General features: G+C 41.3%; 1 protein-coding gene across 1 annotated transcript; it reads right to left on the bottom strand.

Moving 5' to 3' along the window:
• Positions 1–7,162: 7,162 nt before the first annotated feature.
• LOC311063913 (thymocyte nuclear protein 1-like) lies at positions 7,163–9,145 on the bottom strand. Its single transcript, XM_084083547.1, has one exon. It carries the CDS (start codon positions 8,663–8,665, stop codon positions 7,925–7,927), a length of 741 nt encoding a protein of 246 aa, XP_083939673.1. The 5' UTR covers positions 8,666–9,145; the 3' UTR covers positions 7,163–7,924.
• Between the last annotated feature and the right edge of the window lie 8,227 nt (positions 9,146–17,372).

Below are 17,372 nucleotides of genomic sequence, written 5' to 3'. Positions count from 1 at the left end.
GTATATTTCTATATCTGTCTATCCATCTATTTCTCCATCTTATTTGTCTATCCATACATTATTTCTCTATTATCTATCCTTCTATCTCTATATTTCTCTATCTTATCTGTCTACCCATCTACTATAAAGTTCAAGTTGTGTGTCTGATAGTGGCGGATAGGTGGCCGGATGATGCCCAAATATGGGCATGCCCTATATAAGTACAAATTGGCGTGGTTTGACAATGGTTTCTGTTGTGATTGACATCACATGCCCATGAATGGAGATCTGTATACCTAGTACTGGCCTCCAAGTTCTATAATAATTCATTGATACGTCCTGAGACAATGGTACAAAGGCATAACTGAAGGGCCATGCATTTCGGATGGGTATCATCATAGTACTGATGTCATAGGCTGGCCTCAAGTACTATGATATTGGGTACTGCGCTATACTCGGATAACAGATACAAAAGGTATTGGATATCAGAAGTGGCATGCACAGTGCACACTAGCTTCTCTAACTTGATCTGATAACAGTTGTCAGCCCTAGGTTGTTTTCAGGTATCCTCTCTTGCTTTTATCACTCCCCTCACTCAAGGCAAGTACCGGTAAATGCTTGGTATGTTTATCACATTATTTCATTCATCATCACTGATAACTTATAAGCCCTAGAGGTGATACAGTAGTAGATAACCAATCAGTGCAAACAAAAGTGCCACTGAATGCTGAACTGTCACAGTGAGCTACCTCACTGTGAAAGGAACTCAACATGTCTTTGCGTTTGTTCATTTTATAACTTTCAGGTATCCATCGCACACACAGTACGTGGACCTCCTCAAGTCTGTCATGTATAACTTCCCTTATCTGAAGGAAAGTTATGGAACTGGATTCGTAAGTATTAGTTCACTGTCTGGCAAAACGAGGAATGCAGAAGAGAATGATATGTACCATCGAAAGATTCTTGCATTGTTGACAGCTTAAAACTATGAATGTTATTCAGTTAGATATGCAAGTATTTTTTCTGCTCAAATAGTGATCACTGCACCTGATTAGCTACCTGTTCCATTTGTCATAGATCTTAGTTATGCTGCAACTAACGATGGACATTGCCCAATGCTTACACAACTAATCTGTTAATGTGGACATTCTTAAGTGAATCTCATTTTTTTAGGAAGCCTTGCATGAATCCTTGAAAAACAAGTTCAAAAAGGAAAGAAAGCCACGATCGAATGTGGAGATAAACAAAATGAGGAAGAAATACTCCAAACCAAATACTGGGAGAAAGAGATCATCAGATGGCCAGCGTTGGGTTCTTAAGAAATACAAGGCAAGTTTCAGACCATTTCCATTTCCTTTAGAAATAGAAACGTCAGTGATTGGCAGAATTACCAGATTTTAAAGGACCACTTCACCCATTTTCAACCTATCTTCGTATAATTGTATTCATTATAAGATGGTACCATTTCTGTCTACTTGCGGTGTGGCGTATTCCGAAATGCCTACCAATGACGACAGATTTTGCAATTCCAAAAAAGATTTCAAATCAAGGCAAGGACAATGGCTTCTATTCCAGCATGCTAAGGGCGGATTCAGACTGGGTCCGATTGATTCGAACCGTTCCCGAGTACGATTGGCCTCTCCCAGCTGGGCCAGTATTCACATTGGCCAAAATTCTTCCGCACCCGAGACCATTTAATTTAACATTAATGGTAAATATGTGCCTCATGGGGGCGCTGTTGACTATGGGGCTTTGGGAGACAGAGAATGTCATTCACAGAAGAAGAGTCACTTGTCAGAGTGTAGAGTGAATAATAAAGTTTGACTGTGTTCCTGACATTGTCTTGAGTTATTATAATAATAACAGAACAACAATACACAACCGAAGCAGTGTGTGCGTTGGTCTTTGAAACCTCAAAATGTAACGACGTCTCTCGCGTCTTTGTTATTATCAATATGATAGCGACGTCACTAATGCATCCTTGGTATTTTAGCAGTGACGTCACCGACTAATCCTTGGCATATTCATCCTAGTGGCAGCGTTCGCTACACATGTGTTTTTTAATGTTTTTTCACGGCTTGAGCTACTCAAACACTAGCGGGATTATTATTTCTTGTCAACATTCAAGTAGAACTATGAGAAGGTATAACCCAGCTAAAATAATGTGTCATTATAAAAATATATAAATGATATATGATTAGAAGTCCACTTCCTCCTGTTGGTACGGATGGATTCACATTGCATCGTTCCGTTCCCGAGTACGCATGATCCGGACCCGAGACTACCTCCGGAGGTGGTCTCGGGTACGGTACGGTGATCCGTTTCGGGGAACGATACGCAACGTTCACACTATCACAATATCAGCCAAGTGGTCCAGGGTGCGCACCCGGGCCCATAGTGTGAATCCGCCCTAACTTTCCAGAAAGAGAAAGGCTGTAGTTTCTATTTGCTTGGAATAATGTCATACCAATGATGTCATTGGTAGTATAGGCAAGTTTGTGAACTGTCCATAGCCCACAAATGAGACGCAGATTGAGTACGTTTGTGAACTGTCCATAGCCCACAAATGAGACGCAGAGTGAGTAGACAAAAAATGTACCATATTATAATGAGCATTAGTGAGTGAATTATATGAAGATAATGTTAAAAATGGGTGAAGTGCTCCTTTAAGAAAACTGGTCGGTCTGATATTCTCAGAAGATTCCTTATGCTTGATCGATTTTATTCTGAGCCAAATAATTTTTCATCCATGATCATTTATGTAATTTGCAGGCCTGATGGTGAGTGCAGCGATCCTCCTCCTACCTTCTCTTTTCAAGAGAAATGCATCTCAGCTGTTTGTGATGAATAGGTTCGTTTTGTGTTTAGCTCGGTGGGGGTGGCAATATTGAAAGCTACCTACAGTAGTACAGTGTTATATAGAGTGTAGTTACAGTGAATATACTTTTTTCCTTCTTTTTCTTTTGTAGAAACCCTACTGTACAATACAGATTTTATGTCACAACCCAACATGGATCAAATAATTGTAAGCCCCAAATAACATAGTTGTACTTTAAGGCTGTTTGCATTTTAGATATATTAAGAAATAAAATAAAATAAGAAGTAATAACTCCATTTTCATGTCCTTCTTTTCCAACCTAAACATAACTGGAAGCAATGCACATGTGGAATGGGCTAAGATTCCTGAGGAACGCTGCCAGAAGCTGGTGTCTGGCTATGCAACACGTTTGCAGCAGGTCATAACAGCAAAAAGGTGCTCGACTAAGTTCTAAAGACGCTTGTCATGAAAGGGTGACTAGTTTTGAGACTGCAGAAGTCATTGAAAGTGGCATTTTGTGTTGGATTTGGAGAAACCACTTGTAATATTGGTTGTGTTGAGTTATTTCAATTGTTCTTGTTTGATTTGTTTATTGCAAGCAGCTGAACGTTTATGAATTTGGCCAATGAATCTAATTTGCATCAATGTGACTGTAGTCTCGCTTGTCTAGACTGTTGCCTCCCACAATTTTCAAATGCTTCCGGTCATACAGTCTGGAGCACAGAAGCTCTTTTGATGAGAAAGCGGAAGCCCTGTCTACCCTCCACTTCCGTTTCGTCTTTACAGTCGCACATATGTATGCCTGGCATGGGCAGACTAATATCACTGCGAAGATATTACTCTGGAATCTCTGTATGGAACCTGCATTGCCAAAGTATATATAGCTTGCTGCTTAGCAGAAATGGAAATTAAAAAATAAAATGTAAAGATATTTTAAAATATATTTTAGTGAACGGAAATGACGAACGGATGCCTGCTTCCTTCCTCGGATTTCGGAGGTGTAGTTCCAGACTCTATATACTGTAGCATTCGGAGATTGTGGAATAGTTGTCTGGCGACGCGAGACTATTGTGACCGCAACTGTACTTGCATCATATAACCCTGTGATAACACATTATGGAATGGTAAACATACGATATATGCAGATGCACTACAAGCCTTTTGTTTTTTATTGACAGGCTTGTGGGGTGGTGGGACGCACACCCACCAAACAGGTTTGTGTAGGCAGAAGCATTTTGAGTGGAAATACAAATTACTGAATCAACATCACAATACAGATTTGAACAAATGCTCTGCTCAGTCTAATTTCTGTCACATAGTTTCTTTCTCTCATTCTCAGAGTTAACACTGAACATTCATGAAGCATGAGCACTAAGCAGTGATGGCTCACACAATCAGACATTCTGTTTTCCTTCTTTTTTTTTTTTAAGTGGGCCAGTCAGCTGTACACTCCTGAGCCAAATGTTTCACCTCCCTGCAGTGTTTCCCCTGTCCATCCCCGGATCCTGCCAGGACGCCTGACGCTGCCTCTCTTACGCCAGCTGTCCGTAGATTTCGTGGAGGCAGTGAAAGCTCGGCCTCCGCTGTGGCCCCAACTCTGCCAACCTCACATTGACAGGACTTATGTGGGACGATATATGGCTCCCATCAATTGGCATCATTTTATTTTTAAGATGACAGACGTCACATCTTCTAGGGTGTTGAGCTACCAGACTGCGCTGCGAGGGGCTTTGAAGCTGTGTAGATCTCTTTGATAAAAGAGGACACGGTGGCCCTGACAGTCAAGTAAGGTCCTGTGCGTGTGCATGTGTATGTCTGTGAGAGAGAAAGGGAGAAAAAGAAGGATGAAGAGGGAGAGAATGAGGTTGACATGCAGAATACATGCAGCCCAAAATTGCACGTTCTCACACTTTGTGTCTTGTTAAGTCCTTTGCTGAGGGTGGAATGTGTGTTTGTGTGCTTGTGTGTGTCTGAGCAGAGTCCTCTACAACACCTATATCATATGTCACCACTCTCAAACGTCAACAATAACTCACACTCGGACACACACACACACACACACACACACACACACACACACACACACACACACACACACACACACACACACACACACACACACACACACACACACACACACTGAGCTGTTCATGTCCTGGCTTGGGACCTCCAGACTTGTCAGAGGTAAAGGTAAAACAAACACAGTCTTACCTGCACAGGTAACTTAAGATGAGAGACACCTTGAACCCCTGCCCCCTAAGCCACGGTCCCACTTCCTGCCCCGGAGCCCCTCTAATGAGTCCCATGAACCATTAGGGCCACTGGTGGGCCCCAGGGTGTGTGTGTGTGTGTGTGTGTGTGTGTGTGTGTGTGTGTGTGTGTGTGTGTGTGTGTGTGTGTGTGTGTGTGTGTGTGTGTGTGTGTGTGTGTGTGTGTGTGTGTGTGTGTGTGTGTGTGTGTGTGTGTGTGTGTGTGTGTGTGTGTGTGTGTGTGTGTGTGTGTGTGTGTGTGTGTGAGAGAGAGAGAGAGAAAGATGGAGAGACAGAGAGAAGGGATTTTGAGAGAATCTTAATGGAGCTCAACGAGTGGAGCGTTAAAAGGGAGAGAGGATGGTAGGAAGAGGGGGATGGAGAGACAGGGGGGGTGAGAGGTGATTGGTGAGGTGTGAAGAGGTGCTGAACGCCCTGCGTGTGTGCGTGCGTGCGTGTGTGCGTGCGTGCGTGCGTGCGTGCGTGCGTGCGTGCGTGGGTGTGTGTGTGTGCGCGCGTGTGCGTGTGTGTGTGTGCGCGCGTGTGTGCGTGCGTGTGTGTGTTTGAAGCTAAGTTTAGACAGATGATCTATGGGATCCATAGAGGATTATAGATAGGGTGGGGGTGTAGATACCTACAAAAAAGGACTTTAAAGGAAATCAAGTTGGGAAATTAAGGTATACTTTATCGTCTGGGTTTTTCATTTCAGTTTGCCGTGGTGGGGGAGGGATCTTCAACCTTCAGCAGAGAGGTCTGATATATCATGGCTAAACTCACTACCTTGGCTATTTGAATAACAGGTGCGTTCAATGCAAGAATGACTTTACTTGCCAAGTACAGAAGCTGTAAAGGAATGTGCCTTGGTGACAATGGTCTAGGGATATATTATTCACATGCCTTGACATGAACATACACACATTAACAGGAACTACAAGGTCTCACACCTCATGATTCAAATTCCAGTGATTCAAACATGGTGGTAATTCAAATTGTACTGCACATTTCAGACGGGATAGAAATTCAAAAATGACTGTAATGCAGTATGACTGTGAATACTTGAACTGAACAGCTGAAACCTGAGACATGAAGTTGCAAAATGAGCACGAATCATGCGCGCCGTGCAATAAATTTATATTTGCACACTGCACTCTGTTCTTGACACGCAACACAAGTGTAGCATTCCTTACCGTGTGTGACACAGGCAAGTTTGCCTAGCACCTCTTGGCCATGACAATGCACTCACAACACAAGGACTGTGGACAGGAGCAGAGTAACTTGATATCTTGTCTCAAAACACATCGTGCCACTTTAGGCTGACATGGTGGGGAGTTTTAATGTACTTCACTGGAGAGCAGCTCAGGGTTGCCATTCTACGTAGTGACCTACAAATGTCAAGAAGACACACACACACACACACACACACACACACACACACACACACACACACACACACACACACACACACACACACACACACACACACACACACACACACACACACACACACACACACACACATTTTACTGTGACATCAGCTGTTATACATAGGCGATACAGGTGGCCTGGCAAGAATAGCAATAATACACAACTGGCTGTGACGTACCCTTTAGTCAGCTCTCTTTGTGGTATTATCCCAATTCTACAGCGAGAAAGGGATGCTCAGTGAGCACAAATCTCTGCCAGGAGGTACGCTCCAATAATAATACTGATGAAGTAACATCATCCTGCATCTCTCTCCTTCTCTCTGTGTCTTGTGTGCGTGCACGTATGCGAGTGCATCATAGGTGTCCAGGGTATGTTGTCATGTTTGTATGTTTGTATGTTTGTGTTAATCAGACGTGGGCTTTAACACAGCAGCAACTCTTTCTCGCGCACGTGCACATGCAAGCGGTATGTAGCACTGTGTGGAAGAGACCGACATGGTAATAAAACTACTTAACTACAACAATATTGGTGTAACTAAATCTGTGTGATTACCCACTTAGGCTTTGTTTTATACTTCGTTGTACAATGGCGGTGTGCGAAAATAGCCAAACTACAAGCTCACAAGCTTGTAGAGCTTGTAGATCCGCTATTTTTACTATTATAAAAAAAACATTCATCAATCGTTATCGAGGTAAAAGTTTGAAATAATCCTGATTGATATTGATTTGAAGTCATATAGCCCAACACTACCACATAAGTACATAACAAAATGTGATGTCTTGTAGGTCACTGGTCACCAGGTCCTCACTGGCACTGCTGTGTTTCTACTTTACCAGCAAGGTATAGTAACTCAGTGGTTCCCAAGGGGGCTCCAGGAGGTCCCTGCCAAAACGATTGATAGTCAGGACCCAAATAACCACTCAACCACTGAAATCCTACTGTAAATACGAGAAATCTCTGTCTGTCCATCCGTCTGTAGTTCACATATCTCGAGAACCGACCAACCGATATACTTCAAACTAGGCGCGCGCGTCGCAGAAGACCCATGGTGACTGCAGCACTGGTCAGATAGGCGGTTGTCCAGAATCCGGCCAATACACACATATATAGGCATATGGACATCCACTTCCAAAACTGCCAATCTGACCGCTATGCCCATATATGGGCATGCCCGTATATGGAGCCGTCAACTTCAAACTCAGCATGCCATGTTTATCAGTGAGGACCGAGTGCGTGATGCGCAAAATGGTTGTTTGGATCGGTGGATCTCCCCAAATATTGATGAATCCGCTAATCCCCACATATGGAGTATGTTGATATCATCAATATGACACCATATACTGGCCTAGACTCCATATTTGGGCATGCCTGACACGGAAAAAATACGAATAAGTATTATCATTGGTTTAACATTTTGTTGTTGCTTCAAAGCATCACTCCACAGCCAAATTGTTCACAGTGGATCTTTGTCCTCCAAACTCAGGACAAAGTTAAATTCCTCATCGGTGAGAGGCTGGACAGACAACCTTGCTCTTGTGAAGAGAGCCATGTCCTTCAGGGGTCCTCTGTTGGCCATGTGCTGCAGGTGATATTTCTTGAGCTCAGACAGAGGGATAAAACGTGCCATCATTCTTTGGAATTGCACATCTACCATGCTCCATTTAGGGTTACTTTGCTTGCTGGATGCATCAAAATGGACATCTTTCTTGTCAAATTGAGTGTGGTCCACATAGGCGTTTCTCACAATGTTCATGATTCCTGCTATTCCAGGTTCCTTGCAGTTGCTATGGTAGAAGAAAGCTAGCTGCCCTTCTTTCATGTCCCTCATAAAGTTGCGGGCCTGATAGTTGCGGACACCATCCCAGCATCCAGTCTGATTTAGCAGAGCCTTCAGGTCCTCAATCCCAAACTTTACATCTATTCCATTCTCAAAGCGACTCTCAGGTTCAGACTTCATCAACCAGTGATAGTACTGTGGTTGTCTGGGCAGTTCATCAACTTCTGTCTTCTCCAGCGTTCTGGACTCCTCAGAAGCTGAAGCCTTCCTCTTCCCTCTTGTTGACTTTGCAGCAACCTTCCCTGGAGGGACCTCTTCACTATCATCTTTTACATTAGGCTCTGACCTTTTTGTGATCCCTCCTCGGCCCCTTTTCTTTGGTGCCATCTCTTTTGGCATGGGTGAAGTGATGCACATTGTAAAGCGTATTGAATAAAGGCGCTATATAAATGCACCATTTACCATTTGACCATTTACGGAACTCCATATCTGGGCATAAAAGGGACACAGACAGATACAGAAATCTCCATATATGGGTATAAATGGGACACAAACAGACAGACGGGCACAACTACTCTGACAACGGGTATTAAATGGCTGGGCGGGACATGTATTTCCAACTAGTATCGTTCCCGAGCAGGCTGGTACCCATTGCCCAACTGGCACCGGTCTAGTCTAATGAAAATAGCACAACATGTCACATCACGATGCGTACTTAAGTATATATACAAACAAGTAGCCCAGTGCTTTAACTCAAGTACAAGTGACTGAGCAACTTTCACTTGTTGGTGAGTAATATTTGACTGGGAGTATATACTTTGCATAGTACTGGGGTTGAGTACTTTGTCCACCACTGCTTACAAAGACCTGCTACAGTTGCCCTAACCTGCTCTCCTACTGGAGCCTTCCAAGCAAGTGACTGCAGCACTGGGGTCCTGGCTTGTGGAAGTGTGTGGGAGAACAGGTGGGCATAGCTTCTGTCAAATGGAGAGAGATTGATGGGGAGGGTTAGAACACTCGCTGGGGGTATTCTCTTACAGTGTACGGAGAGAGAGACAGCTGGGCCAGTATACATTGGACACTGTGTGTGTGTGTGTGTGTGTGTGTGTGTGTGTGTGTGTGTGTGTGTGTGTGTGTGTGTGTGTGTGTGTGTGTGTGTGTGTGTGTGTGTGTGTGTGTGTGTGTGTGTGTGTGTGTGTGTGTGTGTGTGTGTGTGTGTGTGTGTGTGTGTGTGTGTGTGTGTACTTGTATTACTATACTTGTGAGGGACAAATGTCCAAAGAAAAATAGAATTTAGAGAAATCATTGTTTTATACAAATATTTTGGGAGTTAGGCTTACAATTAGCTTGTGTTAGAGTTATGCCTGATTCATACTTAGTTGCATGCCGGTGTCATGCACTGAAAATAGGCGATCTACAAGCTCACAACATGTCGCAGCGTGTAATGTTGTGAGCTTGTAGATCGCCTATTTTCGGCTTTGGGGTTAGAATTACAAATGGCCAAAAGAAAAGGCTTTCATAAAATCGGCATCCTAGAATCTTGATGTCCTCACAAGTATAGTAATGCAAACGTGTGTGTGTGTGTGTGTGTGTGTGTGTGTGTGTGTGTGTGTGTGTGTGTGTGTGTGTGTGTGTGTGTGTGTGTGTGTGTGTGTGTGTGTGTGTGTGTGTGTGTGTGTGTGTGCGTGTGTGTGTGTGCATTCACGCACACATTTATGGCCAGTGTGTGCGTTTGTATGTATGGAGATGGGTTGTCGTTTTTCTGTCTACTGAAACAACAGGATTTGTTGTGGAGCCATGGGAATCCACTGACACCCGGCTGTCATCAATCCATACCCAGCAGTTGCTTACAGCCTGTCAATGTGCAACAAATATACAATGTTTACAGTATGACTGTACAGTGTACAGTTGCTAAAAAGCTAAATGATTGAACATCAGCATGTTGTATTGTGATAGAATTCCCATCAGTAATAGTAAGTAAGTAAAGTAAGTATCCTGTATATCAAATATTCTTCTCTTTTATAGTATAACGATTTGGAACAATCTTGCTTGATGCAAAATTCCTTTACATTGTGACAAATTAAGTAACCTTTTGTAACAATGGACTGCAGGTTTTTCTCTTTCTTTCTTTTTACAAATCACAAAAAGAGCTCTCGATCTTGAGTGACACAGTTAGCCACAGCAGTACTAGAAAGAGCTTGTATGATACTGTTTGGGAACATGAGGCTGAGATCAGGACAATTTTGCATTATAGAGTTTCATGTGACTAGAGTCATGTTGCATCTGTTTATGCCGCCTTTGTATCATGCAAAATGAATGAAAATGAATGGCACCATTTCAGTTGTCCTTCGGTGTAGCTGGAATCTTCTAGATCTGCGATTCCCAACCTGTGGGCCAGGGACCACTAGTGGGCCGTACGGATATTGCAAGTGGGCCCCCAGATAATTGACGAAACACTAATAGATTTTAATGATAATATGACATAAATATGACATACTAATATAATATTTTTAAAACCTAAAAATGAGTTTTCATTGTTATACCGATGAATAAGAACTTAAAGAATAGGCTGTTTGTCCCATTTATCGAAGCCAGAACACAATTATCCAAGCCAGAACACAATTGATTGATTGATCATTAAAAGAAACATGCTCTGAAAATGCACGTGGCCCACCCATCTGACCACTTCACAGATGGGTGGGCTGTGAACGTCTTCAAGATTCTCAAGTGGGCCCTGCACGTGAAAAGGTTAGGAACCACTGTTCAAGATTCTTTTTTTGAAAAATGAGTCAGCTATGGTATTTTTGTGCCCCAAAACTACTCTCTACCTCTACCATTGACATTGTGGCTTTTACAGATAAAACCATTAAACAAAATCAACACTACTGCAATGTTGACTGAAAATTTGTTAAAATCTCACTTTTATCTCCTTTTCTTCCCGCCCGCTTAAATACAAACCAGACTTCAAAATAAGGCCTGTATGTACTAATAATATCATATATTGCTTAACAATAATGTGACCATTTTGAGAGCAGCTAAAACAGGTTGGCGTGGATCAGTGGCATGCCAGGATTCCTGTTTTGATCAAGGGAAACGCATTCTGGGATTGTGTAACGTCAAGCACCGGACTTTTGTGGCGCAGGGGCCTTGAGAATTGCCAGTGGAGGATAGAGGGAGGAGATTACGCGTGATGCAGCTCAGCAGCGAGACTCAAACCCATGACATCGCAGGAAGTCCCTGGTATCCTCACTCCGCGTTTGAACCGGGTCAGATCTCGTATTCTTTTGTGTTCTATTTATCCATTTCTAACTTTGAGAGACTATAAACACTCATTATTTTACTGTCTAGGACTAGGCTAAAGCAGCCTGATTATCCCTCTCTTTGAGTCAGTCTTACCTTTCTTCCCCTCAGAATAGGGAAAATACATCAGCACCTCGTGGGTGTTCAGTCAAAATGCAGGAATGGAGCTTTGACTTGTACTTGTACTTGGAGCTTCATTGCCAATCCTCATCCTTATATAGTCAAAACTACACCTCTACTCAAACAGCACTACACTTCCCAGAATGCTGCAGCAAAATGGCTGCTCGTTATCAGATTAGGAGCACCTGAAAAGGACCAGAGGTGCTCATTCAAACAAACCAACTCCAGAGAGGAGAGAAGAAACTCTAAGTTCCATTCAGAGTTGAGCCCAAAGACCCAATGGTCGGTGAAATTTGTATTTACTTTGTTAATGTGTGTGAAATACTGCTTAAATGTGTTAATGTTAACTGCTAAAGTTTAAGTTAAGGAACACATTGCAGCATTGGTCAAGGAATACATTACATTGCAGCATTGACTTAATTTTGTGTTTGAAAAGTTAAAAGTGTGTAATACAAAGTTAAAATCCTGTTCATGATTTAGAAATGTAGAAAATTCATGAAATTACCCTGTAGTGGGTTATTTGATTGAAAACTACTAAAATGTAGAGTTCATGAATTTGCCATGTGAAAAAGGTTTAAAATGCCAAGTGGAAAAGAGCCGATCTACAAGCTTGTGGATCAGCTATTTTTCTTAAGATGTTTCTTTATTCCATTTACGGGGCTTAAATGATTCATTCATTTAAAAATATATACATTTCATTGTAAATGTAGACATTTAATTGTTTTAAAGCATTTATTGTTTTTAAAACATTATTATATTATTATTGTTTTGGGACATTTATTGTTTGAAAACATTTGATCTTTATTTTCTGTGTTAAAGGTTTACAACCTCCTACTGCTATTGATTGATGATCAGATGGAAAATAAAAAAGTTGATTGAGTCTGAAATCCTGAGTTGCGTCCTTGTATGTCCTTTGGAGCTAAACTGGAAAGGGACTCGACAGTGGGTGTAGTTCTAGTTCCCATACAAGCACAAAATCTCATTCAACTACAGTAGAACAAATTTGGGACAATCAATTCCAAAGCCAGCCACTTCATGTGTGCACTTGTTTTTGATGTAGGCACAGGCTTCACAGGCTTACAATAGTCATTGCATCTTGTATGTTCAAATCCAGCTTCCTGATCTGAATGCTTTGCATGTGTTATAATATCTGTCAACACATTCAGGACCACAATTGAAACAAGTCCTCAGGGCCTTTTGTGTTATCCTTTTAGCATTATTGTATGACTGTACCCCTGTACTTTTTTCAAAACTGTTAATTAGTATTCAATCAATCTAGAGGCATTTTGGACCATTAAGTTATAATGGATTCCCAGTTTTCTTCTCAGTTCATCAATGAATGTGGTACGATTCTTCTCACTAGTATTCCTGTCTCTTATGGAGTGGCAATGGCAGGGGAAACACGATTCCTAATGACTAAAATAATGTAATAATTATATTAACACAACACCTGTAGGCTACAGTAGCTGTCCTTGGTCAGCATGGGGAACTCCATATTTGGTATGGGTGTCCCTTTTGGTGCCATGCTGTGAAACAGTGGTCTCCATCCTTTTCATCCCCAAATCAATATGTATTTGCACCCTCATCTGAAAAGATTCTGTGCCAGGGAGTTTTGAAACATTTAAGTTAAAAGAAAAATCTTCCAAATGTTTAAAAATGTCCCAAGATTTGAAAATGGCAGATCTACAAGCTCACAACGCGTTGCGATCTTGTAGTTTGCCAATTTTCAAATAGCCGACTGTATTAAGTGGTTAAACTGATTTTATTATTTATTGAGAACCACTGCTACAGAAGATCTTCGTCAGTCATTTCAGGCATACAGGGGACATGCAGACAATGCTCTTCTAGACTACTCGCCAGTCTCCACACCATAAAAAAGCTCCCCACAAATTACATATTAATTCACATGCCTAATTAAATATTATATTGCTCTTAGGAACCTTCATGTCAGCCCAACATTGATTTGTCTAACACAAATTTGAGCACACTAATGGACTAGTGTGTGGTTCATTTCTGTGTGACAAGTCCATAGGTCACATCTTACTGTACGTTGTGAAATAGAAAATCCATTTTTGAAATCAAGTAAGGCTTATACCCGAGAGGTGTCTGTAGACATGCACTCAAGTGGAGAGGAAATATTTTCATTTTCATTCAAGAGGGGCAGGGCTTAGGGCTGCTTATTTTATCTGATGGCAGTGATGAGGGTAAGCGTGGCGCAGTGAAGGCCAGCCCAGCATGCTTTGCATATTCATTCCCATAAGACTGTATGTCCCTTTTCTTATGACAAAGTTGTATAAAAGGCTGTCACAAATAGGATAGCACAGCCAGGCACAGGGCGAAGAGATTGGCTACCTTAGAGAGTGGTAGTGTCGGTGTGTTGCTGACGCAACAGGATTAAAATGCAGAGAAGAAAGATAGACCCATTTGAAGCAATGATTTAATTTTTATTATGAAAAGTTGCACTTTAGATTGTGGGAGTTGTAGCATTGCCATTATTTGTGTTGATCCATTGTTCCATATCCATCTGCTGGGGGCCTTCCATTCAAGTGAGCAATGATATTGAAAACACAGAGATGGTACCTGCCTTTGCCAGTCAGCATGACAAAACTGAAAAGAGGGTGACAAACACCTGTCACCCTCACTTCAGTTTTGGATATTGAAATTCTCTTGAAATGAATGTGCGCCAAGAATTCCAGTGTATTTGAATACATACCAAACATCGTCTATATAGTATACAAGTTGTAACAAAATCAGATATTTTCTGGTTTGCACAATGACAAATGACATGAAGCCTTGGGCAACACGGTCACAAAGGGAAGCCATTCTCGTTTTAAGGAGAAGTGGCTATTTCTAAATTGATCTCTTAAAATGGGATATTGATTCAGTAATAAGCCTTGGATGGCATAGAGCGACCTCACCCCCTGCTGCCAGCATTGTATAAACTGTTATTGTCCCCTTCCGCCTTACAGCCGAGACTAGTGACCTTCTACTTGGAATGTAGAACAACACTGAAACATACGCTCTTTCCAGCACAACATTCAGACGGGGGAATTTTACCCCACTCTTGCATTCAGAGAGAATAATATTGGCAAGTTAAAAGCCTGTTTTACATCTGCAATCCCCATGTTTTGACATTGGTGAATTTTAATTAAATCTACCATTTCAAGGACTTTCACTTGCAGTATGAGAGCCTGTTCTCCATTTTAGGAACACTGAGGAATATTACGCAATAAAGACATTTTAACATGTAAGCAAAATTGTCAAACATTTTGTTTAATGGTGCTCTCAACATGCATGTATCTTATTCAGCTGTAGCCTACAATACAATGCAAAAATGAAATATGAATATTTCTCAATAACAATTCTTTTCGATGTATGCTCAGCAGGAACATCCATTGACGTCCACAAGGGCAGAAAACCTGACCTGTTAACTGTAAGAGCACTTGAACAGATCAAGGGGCCATTCAGAGATGAAATCGGGAATTGGTGGCACATATGACTGCAAGGTGCTTCTCCCGATTAACCAAGGCCAACCTATTGAGACTTTCCATTTATACTGTACGTCTTTCATTTATTCTTTAATTATTTATTAATACATTCATTTAATGAGACTATGATACTTTTTACTAAAGCTGGAACAAAATAACTATTTGCTTCTGCATCAAGGGTCAAATCACAGGACTCATGAATCAAGCCCCTGGGGAATCAGGTAAGTTGTAACGGGTCCATATTACTTTGCCCAAACAACAAGAATCATTTCAATTGAGCTGTGTTGGAAATTCTCCTCTGTCTTTAAAAATCAACAAGACATCACAATAAGACAAACAAACACCAGACTATAATGCATGTTAAACATGAGTACAAGACATCACAATAAGACAAACAAACACCAGACTATAATGCATGTTAAACATGAGTAATTAACCTATCATAATGAGGTACTGTATAGGCAAACAGAATACAACAGTTGGACACATTAACAATTGGGCTTGATCAGTCACACAGCAGAGTCGAGATGACCTGTGATAGGACCCCAGATGTATTCAAATGTTGCTAGACTGTCCTGTTTGTTGCAATGCAGCCTCTCCAGGTGTATGGATGTAGCCATCTAGAAAAACAAGGAGTGATGGAAGTTTCCCACTCTGTTAAAATAATTCTATTTGCTACAAGTGTACCAAGCATATAGAGTCTGTTGGACAGAGTACGGCAGAGCAAGAGAAGCTTCGGAGCATCCAAACAAGGCAGTTAGTGCATCAGGTTTGATATGAAAACCATATACTCTGCTATACCAAGCAATTTTTTTTGCCAGAATAAAACAATCCTTGGGCAGGACCAGAAAGTGTGCCCCAACGTGCCCTTGAAGATGTCTTTGACAGCTCCTTCTCATAGTGCCAAATGAGCTTTAAGAATTAATCAGTGTTGGTGTTATTATTGTATTTATCTCACTTTCAAACATTTTACAATAATGCAGTTTTGTTTTGTTTCTCTCCTTGAACTATCAACTCGGTTGCAAAGGATCTGTTGATGGAATAATTTTCACACATTGTGGCTTTCACAGTTTGTAATCAATGGCACCCTCTGGTGGTATCTTTCTAGTATCAGAGTACATGTTTCCCAAATTGTCATGACCTCTCACTTTACATACTCATACTGTATAAAATAGGTCCAGCATTTTCTTTAAAACATTATTTTACTTCATAGTGGTTGAGATAAGACAAGCTGTCTTTTATCCATAATAGATTGTTAGTTGTGGGTTATACCAGGCCTGCTTGGAAGAAATCTGTGGAGTCCGGAGGCGAAGATACGTTCAAGTCTTTTTATTTGTAAGACAGAGTAATTACAAACGGTGCCAACAATGCATGACAAAATCCTTCCAGCCCAAACATAAGGAAAATGTCGAGTGTCCATCGTGGGTGTTGCTTTCTGTTGATTAATCATGTGACTTGTGTATTGTCCTTTGTCTAGCACTGTTCTAAGACAATAGTCACTGTCTCTCAGCTCTTATTTGACCTAATCAATCAACAGGCTCTCATGTGACTCTCAGGCGTGCTGTGGATTTCAAGCTATAGGCCCAGAGCTGTAGCTTTTATAACTGTATGTATGTGTACCTACCTATTATGATCTAAGTATAACGTATAAAAATATACCACACCAATAATCTCAATTCACTAAGTTGTTTTAAGGGGTGCTCTGAAATGGCAAAGAGACAAAAGAATTGAAGGACACCCACCTCTATTATAAATGCTCCTGTACTGCAAAGAAAAATTGAATAAATAAACCAGTGCTGAACCTTAGTCACAGTAGTTCCAGGGACTTCTAGCAGTCTAAAGTAGATTGTTTTGTAATGATGTGTTTGCAGTTGAGGACATCGGTCATCTTTAGCTGAACATTAACCATCTATTATTGATTTTATGTAAATCTGGATGGCACAAAAGTAGTGTGAGGAGCCTACACTACGAAAAATGGTTCTTTGCTTCACATGGTGTTTTAATACATACTGTAAAATACTACAATTTAGCTGTTCTAAATATTAAGTCATTAGTCTCATAAAAGACACTGCTATGTGAATCTGTGTGGACTGGATATTGAATTGGTACAACGATAACGGAACACAAAAGGCCACATGATATTGAAAGGGTCAAAGCTCATGTCCGTAATCCATTGTGTTGTGGGTACGAATGGAAGACACCAGCAGCATACAAAT

Source organism: Gymnoscopelus microlampas (assembly GCF_963454915.1).
Source record: "Gymnoscopelus microlampas genome assembly, chromosome: 16".
NCBI classification, from domain to species: Eukaryota; Metazoa; Chordata; class Actinopteri; order Myctophiformes; family Myctophidae; genus Gymnoscopelus; species Gymnoscopelus microlampas.
Note: the sequence above shows the minus strand (reverse complement) of the source record. Positions and strands in the feature narration are given on the sequence as shown.

What these genes read in the sequence shown, in the direction of transcription:
- LOC311063913 (XM_084083547.1), bottom strand. Translation starts at nt 8,665, where the DNA reads ATGTGCATCACTTCACCCATGCCAAAAGAGATGGCACCAAAGAAAAGG.